General features: G+C 55.6%; 1 protein-coding gene across 1 annotated transcript; it reads left to right on the top strand.

The window, feature by feature from the left end:
- The first annotated feature begins 6 nt into the window (after window positions 1-6).
- Window positions 7-15,212, top strand: SUPT16H (SPT16 homolog, facilitates chromatin remodeling subunit). Its single transcript, XM_069774407.1, has 25 exons — window positions 7-52; window positions 1,353-1,523; window positions 4,538-4,690; window positions 4,775-4,921; window positions 5,028-5,179; window positions 5,425-5,597; window positions 5,708-5,798; window positions 5,896-5,969; window positions 6,781-6,893; window positions 6,993-7,058; window positions 7,183-7,278; window positions 7,382-7,497; window positions 7,610-7,763; window positions 9,486-9,613; window positions 9,709-9,844; window positions 9,942-10,068; window positions 10,148-10,266; window positions 10,371-10,496; window positions 10,592-10,704; window positions 11,577-11,652; window positions 11,739-11,908; window positions 11,981-12,110; window positions 12,351-12,480; window positions 13,410-13,487; window positions 13,589-15,212. The coding sequence occupies exons 2-25, from the start codon at window positions 1,389-1,391 to the stop codon at window positions 13,708-13,710; spliced, it is 2,925 nt and encodes a 974-aa protein (XP_069630508.1). The 5' UTR covers window positions 7-52; window positions 1,353-1,388; the 3' UTR covers window positions 13,711-15,212.
- Window positions 15,213-16,414: the final 1,202 nt, after the last annotated feature.

The raw sequence follows: 16,414 nt of genomic DNA, 5'->3' as shown, positions 1-16,414 counted from the left end.
GGCCGTGGGGGTGGACGAAGAGATCGTCTACGCCAAGTCCACCGCCCTCCAGGTGGGTCCTGGGGCGGGGGGGGGGCACCCCGGCACTTCGGGGGGGGGCCCAGCACCCACGGGGGGGGGGGGCGTTACCCTCGGGGGAGGGCCCCACCCCCCCTTTTGGGGGGTCCCGGGCATCCCAGCCTCATTTTTGGGGGCTCTCAGCACCCTTCGGGGGGTGCCGCCCCCCCTGCTAAGGGTCCCGGCACCCATTTTGGGGGGGTCCCACCTGCTTTTTGGAGGCCCCACCCCCTTTTTGGGGCCCCACCCCATTTTTGGGGGTTCTCACCCCCTTTTTGGGGGGGGTCCCGTTCCTTCTGGGGGTCCCATTCCTTTTGGGGGGGGTCCCAGCACCCTTGGGAAGGGTCCTACCACCAGTTTTTGGGGGGGTCCCACCCCCTTTTTGGTGGTCCCACCCCCTTTTTGGGGGTTCTCACCCCCTTTTTTGGGGGGTCCCATTCCCTTTGGGGGGTCCCACCCTCTTTGGGGGGGTCCCAGCACCTTGGGGAAGGGTCCCACCACCAGTTTTGGGGGGGGAGGGCGCCACCCCTTTTGGGTGTCCCAGCACCCTTGGGGGGTCCCAGCACCCCTTTGGGGGGGGTTCTAGCACCCTTTTGGGGGTCCCACCACCCCCTTTGGGGGTCCCACCATCCCTTTGGGGGGGTTCCAGCAGCTTTTTAGGGGTCTCGCCACCCTTGGGGGGGGTCCCAGCACCCCTTTGGGGGGGGTGCCATCACTTTGAGGGTCCCACCACCCCTTTAGGGGGGTCCCACCACCCTTGGGGGGGTCCCAGCACCCCATTTGGGCATCCCACCCCCCTTTAGAGGGGTCCCACCATCCTTTGGGGGGGTCCCAGCACCCCATTTGGGGCTCCCACCACCCCTGGGGGGGTCCCACCACCCTCAAGAAGGGTTCCTTCACCTCTTTCGGGGCTCCCACCACCCCTTTTTGGGGGGTCCCACCTTTGCGAATGGTCCCAGCACCCCCTGGGGGGCTCCCAGCACCCACTAGGAGGGTTCCCAGCACCCACTGGGGGGGTCCCAGCACCTTTAGGGGGGTCTCGGCACCTTTTGGGGGGGTCCCATCACCTTTGGGCTTTCCCACCACCCATTTTTGGGTGTCCCACCAACACTCTACCCCCTTGGAAAAGCTCCCCCCACCCATTTTGGCGAAGATCCCACCACCCTTGGGGTTCTCCTACCCCTTTTGGCAGGGTCCCACCCCCCTTGGAGGGGTCCCGCCCTCCTTGGGGCGGCCCCACCCTCTTTGGGAGGGGCCCCCTCGCCCCAAATAACCTTCCTCCCCCCCCCCCCAAGACGTGGCTGTTCGGTTACGAGCTGACGGACACCATCATGGTGTTCTGCGAGGAGAAGATCCTCTTCATGGCCAGCAAGAAGAAGGTGGAGTTCCTCAAGCAAGTGGCCCACGCCAAGGGCGGGGAGAGCGCCAACGGCGTCCCCGCCATCACCCTCCTCGTCCGGGAGAAGGTGAGGACCTCGCCGGGGATCGGGATGGGGAGACGGTGGGGTGGGGACGTCGGGATGGAGGTGTTGGGGTGGAGGTGGAGAGGGGGTGAAGGTGGAGGTGGGATGGAGACGTTGGGGTGGAGATGTTGGAATTTAGATGGAGATGGAACAGAGGCGAAGGTGGGATGAAGACGTTGGGATGGAGGTGAGACGGAGATGAAGATGAAGGTGGGACGGAGACGTTGAAGTGCACGCATTGGGGTGGAGGTGGAACAGAGATGAAGATGAAGGTGGGATGGAGATGGGATGGAAATGAAGATGAAGGTGGAGCGGAGATGTTGGGGTGGAGACGTTAGAGTGGAGATGGGACAGAGATGAAAATGAAGGTGGGATGGAGATGTTGGGATGGAGATGGGACGGAGATGAAGATGAAGGTGGGGTGGAGAGGTTGGGGTGGAGATGTTGGGGTGGAGGTGGAGATGGGACGGAGATGAAGGTGAAGGTGGGATGGAGACCTTGGGATGGAGATGAAGATGAAGGTGGAGTGGAGATGTTGGGGTGGAGACGTTGGGATGGAGACGTTGGGATTCAGATGGAGATGGAATGGAGATGAAGGTGGGATGGAGATGTTGGGGTGGAGATGTTGGGATTCAGATGGAGATGGAACAGGGATGGAGACGTTGAGATGAAGGTGAGATGGAGATTAAGATGAAGGTAGGATGGAGACGTTGGGATGGAGGTGGGACGGAGATGAAGATGAAGGTGGGATGGAGATGTTGGGAGGGAGACATTGGGGTGGAGACGTCGGGATTCAGATGGAGATGGAATGGGGATGGAGACCTTGAGACAGATGAGAGAGATGAAGATGAAGGTAGGATGGAGACATTGGGATGGAGATGAAGGTGGGATGGAGACATTGGGATGGAAGTGAGACAGAGATGAAGATGAAGGTGGGATGGAGATGTTAGGGTGGAGGTGGAGACGTGACGGAGATGAAGGTGAAGGTGAGGTGGAGATGTTGGCATGGACGTGGAACGTAGATGAAAATGAAGGTGGGATGGAGACATTGGGGTGGAGATGGGATGAAGATGAAGGTGGGATGGAGGTGGGACGGAGATGAAGATGAAGGTGGAGATGTTGGGGTGGACGTGGAGATGAAGGTGAAGGTGGGATGGAGATGGGACGGAGATGAAGATGAAGGTGGGGTGGAGATGTTGGGAGGGAGACGTTGGGGTGGAGACGTTGGGATTCAGATGGAGATGGAATAGGGATGGAGACGTTGGGATGGAGCTGAGATGGAGATGGAGATGAAGATGAAGGTGGGATGGAGACATTGGGCTGGAAGTGGGACAGAGATGAAGATGAAGGCGGAATGGAGATGTTGGGCTGGAGATGTTGGGCTGGAGACATTGGGGTGGAGGTGGAGATGGGATGGAGATGAAGGTGAAGGTGGGATGGAGACGTTGGGATGGAGATAGGACGGAGATGAAGATGAAGGTGGGACAGAGACGTTGGAGCGGAGACATTGGGGTGGAGGTGGAGATGGAACAGAGATGAAGATGAAGGTGGGATGGAGACATTGGGATGGAGATGGGATGGAGATGAAGATGAAGGTGGAGTGGAGATGTTGGGGTGGAGACATTAGAGTGGAGATGGGACGGAAATGAAGATGAAGGTGGGATGGAGATGGGACGGAGATGAAGATGAAGGTGGAGTGGAGATGTTGGGATGGAGATGTTGGGGTGGAGGTGGAGATGGGACGGAGATGAAGGTGAAGGTGGGATGGAGACGTTGGGATTGAGGTGGGATGGAGACGTTGGGATGGAGATGGGACGGAGATAAAGATGAAGGTGGAGATGTTGGGGTGGAGACGCTGGGATTCATATGGAGATGAAGCTGGGATGGAGACGTTGGGATGGAGGTGGGACAGAGATGAAGATGAAGGTGGGATGGAGATGTTGGGATGGAGGTGGGACAGAGATGAAGATGAAGGTGGGATGGAGATGTTGGGGTGGAGGTGGAGATGGGATGGAGATGAAGGTGAAGGTGGGATGGAGATGTTGGGGTGGAGATGAAGATGAAGGTGGAGGTGGGATGGACACGTTGGGATTGAGGTGGGACGAAGAGGAAAGTGGGATGGAGACGTTGAGGTGGAGATGATGGTGAAGGTGGCGTGGAGATGTTGGGATGGAGGTGGAACGGAGGTGAAGATGAAGGTGGGGTGGAGATGTTGGGATAGAGATGTTGGAGTGGAGGTGGAGATGGGACGGAGATGAAGAGGAAGGCGAGATGGAGACATTGGGATGGAGGTGGGACAGAGATGAAGACGAAGGCAGGGTGGAGACGTTGGGATGCAGATGGAGATGGGACAGAGGTGAAGGTGAAGGTGGGATGGAGACGTTGGGCTGGAGATGAAGGTGGGATGGAGATGTTGGAATGGAGATGGAACGGAGATGAAGATGAAGGTGGGCTGGAGACATTGGACTGGGGACATTGGGGTGGAGATGGAATGGAGATGAAGATGAAGATGGGATGGAGACGGGACAGAGATGAAGGTGAAGGTGGGACATAAACACTGGGCTGGATGTGGAGGTGGACTTGAGATGGAAACGAAGGTGAGGATGAGGATGGAGATGAAGGTGGAGATGAGGTGGAGGTGGGCTGGCGAGGTTGGGATGGAGCTGGAGGTGGACACGAGACAGAGACCAAAGTGACGTTGAAGATGAGGATGGAGACGAAGGTGAAGGTGAAGGTGGACATGAGGTGGTGGAGGTGGGACGGAGATGAAGGTGAAGATGAGGATGGAGCTGGAGATGGGACGAAGATGGGTTGGAGAGGTTGGGATGGAGGTGGACACGAGGTCGAGGTGGAAGTGATGGTGAAGATGAGGGTGAAGGTAGAGATTCGGAGATGGGACGGAAGACGAGCCGCGCCTTTGACCCCAGAGGCATCTTCGTGGGTGACTCACCCCACGCCAGGGCCAAGCACCCGTTTTATTTTATTTTTTTCCCCAATTTCCCCTCTTTTTGCCTCAGAACGAGAGCAACAAAGCCAACTTTGAGAAGATGATCGAAGCTTTGAAGGCCAGCAAAGGCGGGAAGCGCATCGGCGTCTTCAGCAAGGACAAATTCCCCGGCGACTTCATGAAGAGCTGGAACGACTGTCTCAGCAAGGAGGGTTTCGAGAAGGTGCGGGGAGGTCCCACCACCCTCGACGTCCCTTTTGGGGGGTCACCTTGACGTCCCCGACCCCGAACTTTGGTCCCTCCGTAGGTGGACATCAGCGCCGTGGTGGCCTACACCATGGCGGCCAAGGAAGACGGCGAACTCAACTTGATGCGCAAAGCGGCCGCCATCACCTCCGAGGTCTTCACCAAGTTCTTCAAAGAACGGGTGATGGAGATCGTTGACGCCGATGAGGTCAGAAAGCTCGATTTTTGGGCGGGGGGGCAGGGGGAAGGTTGGGGCTCCAAACCGAGAGGGCGCCGAGGTGGGGGTGACGTCATAACGATGTCATCACCCCCAGAAAGTGCGGCATAGCAAGTTGGCCGAGTCGGTGGAGAAGGCCATCGAGGAGAAGAAGTACCTGGCGGGGGCCGACCCCTCGGCGGTGGAGATGTGTTACCCCCCCATCATCCAGAGCGGGGGCAACTACAACCTCAAGTTCAGCGTCGTCAGGTGGGGAGGGACACGCCCCCTAAATTTTGGGGGGGGGGGGGGGGGCGGGGACACGTGCGCAATTCCCACCCCTTGAAAAAAAAAAAAGCCAGGTTGGTTAAATCATCCTAAAAAAATAAAAAACCCCAACGCGGCGGGGCGGGACGATCCCCAAGTCCAAATTTTCCGCGGCGAGGGGGAACTTGATGTCGTCATCCACCAAATTCTGCTGTTTCCCCCCCAAAATTTCGCCGTCGTCCCCGTAGCGACAAGAACCACATGCACTTCGGGGCCATCACGTGCGCCATGGGCATCCGTTACAAGTCCTACTGCTCCAACTTGGTGAGGACCTTGATGGTGGATCCACCTCAGGAGATGCAGGATCACTACGCCTTCCTTCTTCAGCTCCAGGACGAGATGTTGAAGGAGATGCGTCACGGTGAGGACCAGCCTCGGAAGTTTTTTGGGGGGGGCCCGGACCTCCTCAAGACACCCCCCCGAAAAAAAAATGTCGATATTGACGCGGTTGGTGACATCTCGGTCTCGCAGGAACCAAACTTTGCGACGTCTACGGCGCCGTGATGGACGTGGTGAAGAAGCAGAAGCCGGAGTTGTTGAGCAAGATCACCAAGAATTTGGGGTGAGGATGGGGGGGGGGGGGGGGACGGCGGGGGGGGGACACGGAGGCGTGAGGAGGTTGGGGACGTCATGGTGGTCGTCTGTCCGTCTCTCGCCAGCTTCGCCATGGGCATCGAGTTCAGGGAGGGCTCCTTGGTCATCAACAGCAAGAACCAACACCGGCTGAAGAAGGGTGAGGAGCGCTTCAGCCCACCCCCAAAATCGTCCTCTTCCCCCCCCAAATCATCCTCTTCCCCCCCAAATCATCCTCTTCCCCCACCAAAATCACCCTCTTGCCCCCCAAATCGTCCTCTTCCCCCCCCAAAATCGTCCTCTTCCCCCTCCAAATCATCCTCTTCCCACCCAAAATCGTCTTCTTCCCCCCCAAATCGTCTTCTTCCCCCCCAAATCGTCTTCTTCCCCCCTCAAATCGTCCTCTTCCTGCACAAAGTTGTCCTCTTCCACCCCAAAACCGGTCCTCTTCCACCCAAAACCAGTCCTCTTCCACCAAAAAAGGTCCTTTCCCACCCAAAAAGCTCCTCTTTCCCCGCAAAAAAATTGTCCTCTTCCCCCCCAAATTGTCCTCTTCCCCCCAAAAAAGTTCTCTTCCACCCCAAGTGAGTCCTCTTCCACCCCAAAGAGGTCTTCCTCCACCCCCAATGTGTTCTCCTTCCACCCAAAAAAAGGTCCTTTTCCACCCAAAACTGTCCTCCTTCCACCCAAAAAAGGTCTTCTTCCACCCAAAATCATCCTCTTCCACCCCAAATTTTGTCTCCACCACCCCAAAATCATCCTCTTCCACCTCAAATTTTGTCCCACCACCCCAAAATCATCCTCTTCCACCCCAAATTTTGTCCCCACCACCCCAAAATCATCCTCTTCCACCCCCAAATTTTCTCCCGCCGCCCCAAACTTCTCCTCCCTCCCCCCAAATTGTCCTCCCTCGCCCTAAAATGTCTCCGCCCCCCCTGGCCCCACCCATCCCCTCCTCTTCCTCCCCCCAGGCATGGTCTTCAGCATCAACGTTGGCTTCTCCGACTTGACCAACAAGGAAGGCAAGAAGCCGGAGGAGAGGACCTACGCCATGTTCATCGGCGACACCGTGCTGGTGGACGAGGTGGGTGGGGCACGAGGAAGGGGTGGGGCCACAGGGACACACCCCTCCCAAAAATACAACGGGGTCCTTCTTCCCCAACCCGCGCTCTTCCTCCGCCAGGAGGGTCCCGCCACCATCCTCACCACCGTCAAGAAGAAGGTCAAGAACGTCGGTATCTTCCTCAAGGTGACGACGCGAGGCAGGGGCAAAAATGGGGCAAAACCCCTCGATTTTGGGCAAACAACCCCGTTTTGACCCCAGTTTTTTTAAAACCCACAATTTTGTTTTTTTCTTTTTTACCCCAAAAAAGAACGAAGACGAAGAGGAAGAAGAAGAAGAGAAAGACGAAGCCGAAGATCTCCTCGGCCGCAGCTCCCGGGCGGCTCTGCTGACGGAGCGGACGCGGGTGGGTTGTCCCCGCCCGCCCCACCCCAAAACCACACCCCATTTTTTTATTTTTTTTTTGAGGAGGTGGGGGGAGGTCTGAGGTCATTTCCGCCCCGCCCCAGAACGAGCTGACGGCGGAGGAGAAGCGCCGAGCCCACCAGAAAGAGTTGGCCGCTCAACTCAACGAAGAGGCGCGCCGGCGGTTGACGGAGCAGAAGGGCGAGCAGCAGATCCAAAAGTAACCCAAACCGGTGGATTTTTTGGGGGGGGGGGGGGGGGAGGTTTGGGGTAAAATGGGGGTTCTTCGGTTCGGGCGGGGCCCTCGCCACATCACCGCCGTGTTTTGGTAGGGCTCGCAAGTCCAACATCTCCTACAAGAACCCGGCGTTGATGCCCAAGGAGCCCCACATCCGCGAGATGAAGATCTACATCGACAAGAAGTACGAGACCGTCATCATGCCCGTCTTCGGCATCGCCACCCCCTTCCACATCGCCACCATCAAGGTGGGGGGCGCCCCAAAAATCTCCCTTCCCATCTAGGACACCCCAAGATGTCCCCGGGGGGAACTCCTCGGTTCGGGTGGGGGGACGTGGGGGGAGAAGGGGAGGTTCGGTTGAGATGTTGGGGTTTTGGGGTGCGGCTTCAGCCCCGATGTTGAGTTGTTGAGGTTTTGGGGTTCGATCTTCTCCCCAACTTCAACCCAAGGGGGTTTTGGGGTTCAACCTGACCCTCATCTTCGACCCAAGGCAGTTTTGGGGTTCAACCTTCTCCCCACCTTCAACTCAAAGGGGTTTTGGGGTTCAACCTGACCTCTATCTTCAACCCAAGGGGATTTTGGGGTTCAACCTTCTCCCCACCTTCAACCCAAGGGGGTTTTGGGGTTCAACCTGACCCTCATCTTCAACCCAAGGGGATTTTGGGGTTCAATCTTCTCCCCAACTTCAACCCAAGGGGGTTTTGGGGTTCAACCTGACCCTCATCTTCGACCCAAGGCAGTTTTGGGGTTCAACCTTCTCCCCACCTTCAACTCAAAGGGGTTTTGGGGTTCAACCTGACCTCTATCTTCAACCCAAGGGGATTTTGGGGTTCAACCTTTTCCCCACCCTCAATCCAAGGCGGTTTTGGGGTTCAACCTGACCCTCATCTTCGACCCAAGGCAGTTTTGGGGTTCAACCTTCTCCCCACCTTCAACTCAAAGGGGTTTTGGGGTTCAACCTGACCTCTATCTTCAACCCAAGGGGATTTTGGGGTTCAACCTTCTCCCCACCTTCAACCCAAGGGGGTTTTGGGGTTCAACCTGACCCTCATCTTCAACCCAAGGGGATTTTGGGGTTCAATCTTCTCCCCAACTTCAACCCAAGGGGGTTTTGGGGTTCAACCTGACCCTCATCTTCGACCCAAGGCAGTTTTGGGGTTCAACCTTCTCCCCACCTTCAACTCAAAGGGGTTTTGGGGTTCAACCTGACCTCTATCTTCAACCCAAGGGGATTTTGGGGTTCAACCTTTTCCCCACCCTCAATCCAAGGCGGTTTTGGGGTTCAACCTGACCCTCATCTTCGACCCAAGGCAGTTTTGGGGTTCAACCTTCTCCCCACCTTCAACTCAAAGGGGTTTTGGGGTTCAACCTGACCTCTATCTTCAACCCAAGGGGATTTTGGGGTTCAACCTTTTCCCCACCCTCAATCCAAGGCGGTTTTGGGGTACAACCTGACCCTCATCTTCAACCCAAGGGGATTTTGGGGTTCGATCTTCTGCCCACCTTCAACCCAAGGGGGTTTTGGGGTTCAACCTGACCCTCATCTTCAACCCAAGGGGATTTTGGGGTTCGATCTTCTCCCTCATCTTCGACCCAAGGCAGTTTTGGGGTTCAACCTTCTCCCCACCTTCAACTCAAGAGGGTTTGGGGGTTCGATCTTCTCCCCAACTTCAACCCAGGGCAGTTTTGGGGTTCAGCCTTCTCCCTACCTTCAACCCAAGGTGGTTTTGGGGTTCAGCCTGACCTCTGCCTTCAACCCAAGGTGGTTTTGGGGTTCAACCTTCTTCCCACCTTCAACCCAAGGGAGTTTTGGGGTTCAACCTTCTCCCCCCACCAAGCTTTTGAGATTCCCCTCCACCTCCCCAACCTTTGCTCTGCAACCTTCTCCCCACTTCACTTTTGGGCTGCAGCCCCCCCACCCTCCTTCATTTTTGGGGGTGACCCCCTCTTTTCTTCTCCCCCTCCCCAGAACATCAGCATGTCGGTGGAAGGCGACTACACCTACCTACGCATCAACTTCTACTGCCCGGGCAGCGCCTTGGGACGCAACGAGGGCAACATCTTCCCCAACCCCGAGGCCACCTTCGTCAAGGAGATGTGAGCCACCGTTGGGGACCGTGATGGGTTGAGGACACGTTGCGGTGGCTTTATGGGGTCCCCGAGGTCACCCCGACTTTTCCCGGTCCCTCCAGCACCTACCGCGCCTCCAACATGAAGACCCCGGGCGAGCAGACGGTGCCGGCCCTCAACCTTCAAAACGCTTTTCGGATCATCAAGGAGGTCCAGAAACGCTACAAGACCCGAGAAGCCGAGGAGAAGGAGAAGGAGGTGAGGACCGAGAGGAAGGGGGTTTTTTTGGGGTTCTCCTGGGGGTTTTTTTTTTTTGAGAAATTGGGGACCCCAAACTTCTCCGGGTCTTCTCCAGGGCATCGTCAAGCAAGACTCGTTGGTCATCAACCTCAACCGCAGCAACCCCAAGTTGAAGGACCTCTACATCCGTCCCAACATCGCCCAGAAGAGGATGCAGGGTTCTTTGGAGGCCCACGTCAACGGTATGGGCTTGGGGTGGGACGGATGGACCTCGTGGAGGTTCGGGGACCCCTTTGTCACCTTTAATTGTCCCCACCCCAGGTTTCCGCTTCACCTCGGTGCGCGGAGACAAGGTGGACATCCTCTACAACAACATCAAGCACGCCGTTTTCCAGCCGTGCGACGGGGAGATGATCATCGTGCTCCACTTTCACCTCAAGGTCTTCTTCTACGCTGGGGCGGGGGGGGCGTGGCTTTTTGGGGGGGGGTGCAGGACCTTCCCGGTGACACGTTTGTCCCTGTCCCGTCCGCGTCCCTCCTCAAGAACGCCATCATGTTCGGGAAGAAGCGTCACACGGACGTCCAGTTCTACACGGAAGTTGGCGAGATCACCACCGACTTGGGCAAACACCAACACATGCACGACCGCGATGACCTCTACGCCGAGCAGGTTGGTGGAAAGAGGACCGAGGAAGGTCCCCGAGAAGTTTTTGGGGTGCCACCAAGATGGTGGTGACCCCCTTTATCCCACACAACCCCCCAAAGATGGAACGGGAGATGCGCCACAAGCTGAAGACGGCCTTCAAGAACTTCATCGAGAAGGTGGAAGCGCTCACCAAGGAGGAGCTGGAGTTTGAGGTGCCCTTCCGGGAGCTGGGGTAAGTGGAGACCGACCCCACCGACCTTTTTTGGGGGGTCCTCGTGGGTTTTGGGGGGCCACCGTTGGGTTTTCGGGCTGTCCCCATCGTTTTGGAGGTGATTTCAGCGTTTTTGTGGGGTGCCACCGTCTTTTTTGGGGTGTTTTCGTCTCCTTGTTGAGGCGTCCTCGTCATTTTTTGAGACATTCTCATCGTTTTTGGGGTGTCCTCATCGTTTTTGGGGTGTTCTCATCATTTTTTGGGGTGTCCTCATGTTTTTGAGATGCCTTTTTGGAGTGTCTTCATGTTTTTGGGGGTCTCTTCATGGTTTTGGGGTCTCCTCATGGTTTTGAGGGTTCTCCTCATGGTTTTTGGGGTCTCCTCATAGTTTTGGGTCTCTTCATGGTTTTTTGGCACCTCCCCATGGTTTTTTGGCACCTCCCTGTGGTTTTTTGGCACCTCCTCGTGGTTTTTTGGGATCTCCTCATGGTTTTTGGGTCTCCTCGTGATTTTTTTGGCACCTCCTCATGGTTTTTTTGGCACTTCCTCATGGTTTTGGGGTCTCCTCGTGGTTTTTTGGCATCTCCTCGTGGTTTTTTGGCATCTCCTCGTGGTTTTGGGGGATCTCCTCATGGTTTTTGGGTCTCCTCATGGTTTTTTGGCATCTCCTCGTGGTTTTGGGGTCTCCTCGTGGGTTTTTGGCATCTCCTTGTGGTTTTGGGGGATCTCCCCATGGTTTTTTTGGCATCTCCTCATGGTTTTTGGGCCTCCTCGTTTTTTTGGGATCTCCTCATGTTTTTTTGGGATCTCCTCATGGTTTTTTGGGGGTCTCCTCCTGTTTCTTTGGGGTCTCCTCATGGTTTTATGGGGGGGTGTCCCCCCTGCTCCGGCAGGTTCAACGGTGCCCCGTACCGCAGCACCTGCCTTCTCCAACCCACCAGCAGCGCCTTGGTCAACTGCACTGAGTGGGTAAGTCGAGGCAGGATGACCATTTTGGGGGGAGCCACCAGAACTTGGGGGGCTGCCCCACTGATCTTTTGCCCCACCCACCCCAGCCCCCTTTCGTGGTGACCTTGGACGAGGTGGAGCTGATCCACTTCGAGCGGGTCCAGTTCCACCTGAAGAACTTCGACATGGTCATCGTCTACAAGGACTACAGCAAGAAGGTCACCATGATCAACGCCATCCCCGTCGCCTCCCTTGACCCCATCAAGGAGTGGCTCAAGTAGGCTCCACCCCTTCCCCCGCCTGCCCCGCCCCGCCCCACCCCTTCACCATCCTCTTCCTCTTCCTCCAGCTCATGTGACCTCAAATACACGGAGGGCGTCCAGTCCCTCAACTGGACCAAGATCATGAAGACCATCGTGGATGACCCCGAGGGCTTCTTCGAGCAGGGGGGATGGTCCTTCCTGGAGCCCGAGGGCGAGGTACGGCTTGGCCCCGCCCCCAGGTTGGCCCCACCCTTTGGTGGCCCCACCCCCAGGTTCTCCAGGTCATCCCTACCCCTTGATGGCCCCACCTCCAGGTTCTCCAGGTTGTCCCCACCTCCAGGTCGTCCCAACCCTTGGTGGCCCAACCCCTGGTGACCCCGCCCCCACGTTGTCCCCGCCCCCACGTTGTCCCCGCCCCTTGGTGTCCCGCCTCCACCTCCTCCCGGTTGTCCCCAGGGCAGTGATGCTGAGGTGGGTGAATCCGAGTCGGAAATGGAGGACGAGACCTTCAACCCTTCGGAGGAAGACTACGAGGAAGAGGAGGAGGACAGCGACGAAGATTACTCCTCCGAGGCCGAGGAGTCGGGTACGGTCACGGGGTGGCACATCCCTCGGGTGGGGGTGGCGCATCCCCGAGGAGGTCGTCGTGGCCTCGAGGAAGGTGGCCCGTCCCTCAAGAGGCCACCAGGTCCCTGTGGAGGCCACCAGGTCCCTGTGGAGGCCACCAGGTCCTTGTGGAGGCCACCACAACCCCTTGGAGATACTGACCACTTGGCCTTGGAGGCCACCAGGTCCCCATGGAGGCCACCACATCCCCGTGGAGGCCACCAGGTCCTTGTGGAGGCCACCACAACCCCTTGGAGATACCGACCACGTGGCCTTGGAGGCCACCAGGTCCCCATGTAGGCCACCAGGTCCCCATGGAGGCCACCACGTCCCCTTGGAGGCCACCACAACCTCTTGGAGATGCCACCCAACATCCGCTTGGAGGCCACCACGTCCCCTTGGAGGCTACCACGTCCCCTTGGAGGCTACCACGTCCCCTTGGAGGCCACCAGGTCCCCATGGAGGCTACCACGTCCCCTTGGAGGCCACCAGGTCCCCATGGAGGCCACCAGGTCCCCATGGAGGCCACCAAGTCCCCTTGGAGGCCACCATGTGCCCTTGGAGGCCACCAGGTCCCCATGGAGGCCACCACAACCTCTTGGAGATGCCACCCAACATACCCATGGAGGCCACCAAGTCCCCTTGGAGGCCACCAGGTCCTTGTGGAGGCCACCACAACCCCTTGGAGATACCGACCACCTGGCCTTGGAGGCCACCAGGTCCCCATGGAGGCCACCACAACCTCTTGGAGGTGCCACCCAACATCCCCTTGGAAGCCACCACAACCCCTTGGAGATACCACCCAATGTCCCCATGGAGGCCACCAAGTCCCCTTGGAGGCCACCAGGTCCTTGTGGAGGCCACCACAACCCCTTGGAGATCGGCCCCCCCGCCACCGTTTCCTTCTAGAATATTCCAAGGAGTCGCTGGGCAGCGAGGAAGAGAGCGGCAAAGACTGGGACGAGCTGGAAGAAGAAGCCCGAAAAGGTGAGTCCAAAGGGGGGGGGGAGGTTGGAGGGGGGGTGGGGACCCCCCAAAAATTTGGGGGGACCCCCCTGACCCCTCCCATCTCCCCCCCCCCCCCTCAGCTGACCGGGAGAGTCAATACGAGGAAGAGGAGGAGCACGGCCGCAGCCGGAAGAGGAAGGCTCCCGCCGGCCGGGGCGCCCACCCCCGCAATCCGGGGCCCCCCAAAAAGAAGAGGAAGTAGGGGACCCCCCCTCCCTCCCCCCACTTCACCCCGCCCCCCGGGAAAAATTTTGGGGTCCCCCCCTTCCAAAAAAATTGGAGGTTCTCTAAAATTTTGGGGGGAGTTCTCAAAATTTGGGGGTTTTGCTCAAAATTTTGGGGTCCCTGGAAGAAATCTGGGGGTTGTCCTCGAAATTTGGGGGTTTTCTGAAAAAATTTGGAGGTTCTTCTCAAAATTTTGGGGTCCCTAGAAAAAATTTGGGGGTTCTTCTCAAAATTTGGGGGTCTCCAGAAAAAAATGGGGTTCTCCTCAAAATTTTGGGGTTTCCTGAAAAAATTTGGAGGTTCTTCACAAAATTTTGGGTTCCCTAGAAAAAATTTGGGTGTTCTTCTCAAAATTTTGGGGTCCTTGGAAAAATTTGGGTGGTCTCCTCAAAATTTTGGGGTCTCCTGAAAAAAATTGGGGATTCTCAAAAATTTGGGGGTTCCCTGAAAATTTTTGGGGGGTTCACCTCAAAATTTGGGCGTCCTCTAAAAAATTAGGGGGGTTGTGCACCAAAATGGGGGGTTCTCAAAATTTTGGGGTCCCCCTACAAAATTTGGGAGTTCTTTTCAAAATTTGGAGATTCTTCTCCAAATCTGGGGTTGCTCCTCAAAATTGTGAGATTTCTCCCCCCAAATTTGGGGTTCTTCCTCCAAATTTAGGGCCCCCCCTCCAAATTTGGGCCCCCCCCCCAAAATGTAAGATCCTATTCCAAATTTTAGGGGTCCCCCCTAAAAATTTTGGGGATCCTCCAAATGTTTTTGGGGGTTCTCCAAAATTTGGGTGTTATTGTCAAAATTTGGGGTTGTCCTCCCAAATTTTGGGTCTGCCCCCTAAAATTGGGGGTGTTTTTCCCTGAAATTGGGGGGGTTCTCCCAAATTTTGGGGTTCTCCTAAAAATTTGGGGGGGTTCTCAAAATTTTGGGGTCCCACCTAAAAATTTGGGGTGTTTTTCCCTGAAATTGGGGGTTCTCCTCCCAAATTTTGTGCTCCCCCCTAAAAATTTGGGGTTTTCTCCATGAAAACTGGGGCTTCTCAAAATATTGGGGGCCCCCCAAAATTTTGACATCCCCCCTAAAAATTTGAATGCCCCCTCCCCCCAAATTTACTGATTCTCCTCCAAATTTGGGAATTTCCCTTAAAATTTGGGATTCTCTCCAAATTTGGGGTGCCCGCTGAGCCCCAAAATTGGGGGGGAACCCAAAATCGGGGGAGGGGACCCCAAAACCTCCCCGGGGGGGGGGCCCCAAAATCCCACCGGGGGGGTGTGTCCCCCCAAGCCCCGCCCCTCTTTTTTTTTTTTTTTTATTTAGCTCTATTTATCGGCAGCGAGGGGGGTCCCCCTCTTTTTTTGGGGGGGGTCCCCTCTTTTTTGGGGGCCCCCCCCTCTTTTTTGGGGTCCCCCCTGCGGGGCGTCTCTTTTCCGTAGCCGGTAGCTCTCGCTCTTTTCCAATCGTTCAATAAAAAAGTGGTTTTTTTAAGGTTTTTTAACTAAAAAGTGTGTTTTTTCGACCCCACCCCCACCCTGAAATGGGGTGAAACCAGTTGAAAAGGGGCCTGACCAGTTTAAAGTGGGTGAAACCGGTATGAGGTGGGAGGTAAACCAGTTTGGGGGGCGGGGGGGGACCAGTTTGGGGGGGGCGAAACAGTTTGGGAGGGGGAATACCAGTTAAATTGGGGTTAACCCAGTATGAACTGGGAGGTAAACCAGTTTAAATGGGGTTAAACCCGTTTAAAATGGGTGAAACCAGTATGAATTGGGAGTTAAACCAGGATGAATTGGGAGTTAAACCGGTTTGAGGAGGGTAAAACCAGTTTAAATGGGGTTAAACCTGTTTAAAATGGGTGAAACCAGTCTGAATTGGGAGTTAAACCAGTTCGAGGAGGGTAAAACCAGTTTAAATGGGGTTAAACCCATTTAAAATGGGTGAAACCAGTCTGAATTGGGAGTTAAACCAGTCTGAATTGGGAGTTAAACCAGTTTGAGGAGGGTAAAACCAGTTTAAATGGGGTTAAACCCATTTAAAATGGGTGAAACCAGTATGAATTGGGAGTTAAACCAGTTTGAGGAGGGTAAAACCAGTTTAAATGGGGTTAAACCCGTTTAAAATGGGTGAAACCAGTCTGAATTGGGAGTTTTACCCTCCTCGAATTGGTTTAACCAGTTTAAATGGGGTTAAACCCATTTAAAATGGGTGAAACCAGTCTGAATTGGGAGTTAAACCAGTTTGAGGAGGGTAAAACCAGTTTAAATGGGGTTAAACCCGTTTAAAATGGGTGAAACCAGTCTGAATTGGGAGTTAAACCAGACTGAATTGGGAGTTAAACCAGTTTGAGGAGGGTAAAACCAGTTTAAATGGGGTTAAACCCATTTAATGGGTGAAACCAGTATGAATTGGGAGTTAAACCAGTTTGAGGAGGGTAAAACCAGTTTAAATGGGGTTAAACCCATTTAAAATGGGTGAAACTAGTATGAATTGGGAGTTAAACCAGGATGAATTGGGAGTTAAACCAGTCTGAGGAGGGTAAAACCAGTTTAAATCAGGTTAAACCAGTTCAAATGGAGTTAAACCAGTTCAAATGGGGTTAAATGAGTTTAAAATGGGTGAAACCAGTATGAATTGGGAGGTAAATCAGTTTGAGGAAGGGAAAACCAATCTGAATGGGGTTAAACCAGTTTAAA

The sequence above is a fragment of the Haliaeetus albicilla genome, chromosome 29 (genome assembly GCF_947461875.1).
Source record: "Haliaeetus albicilla chromosome 29, bHalAlb1.1, whole genome shotgun sequence".
In the NCBI taxonomy this organism is placed as follows: Eukaryota; Metazoa; Chordata; class Aves; order Accipitriformes; family Accipitridae; genus Haliaeetus; species Haliaeetus albicilla.
This window is presented reverse-complemented; position numbering and strand designations above follow the sequence as displayed.

Coding starts and splice junctions, on each gene's coding strand:
- SUPT16H (XM_069774407.1), top strand. CDS start 1,389: ATGGTGTTCTGCGAGGAGAAGATCCTCTTCATGGCCAGCAAGAAGAAG. Junction 10,069..10,147: donor TTTGGAGGCCCACGTCAACG/GTATGGGCTTGG, acceptor TCCCCACCCCAG/GTTTCCGCTTCACCTCGGTG. Junction 13,488..13,588: donor GGAAGAAGAAGCCCGAAAAG/GTGAGTCCAAAG, acceptor CCCCCCCCTCAG/CTGACCGGGAGAGTCAATAC.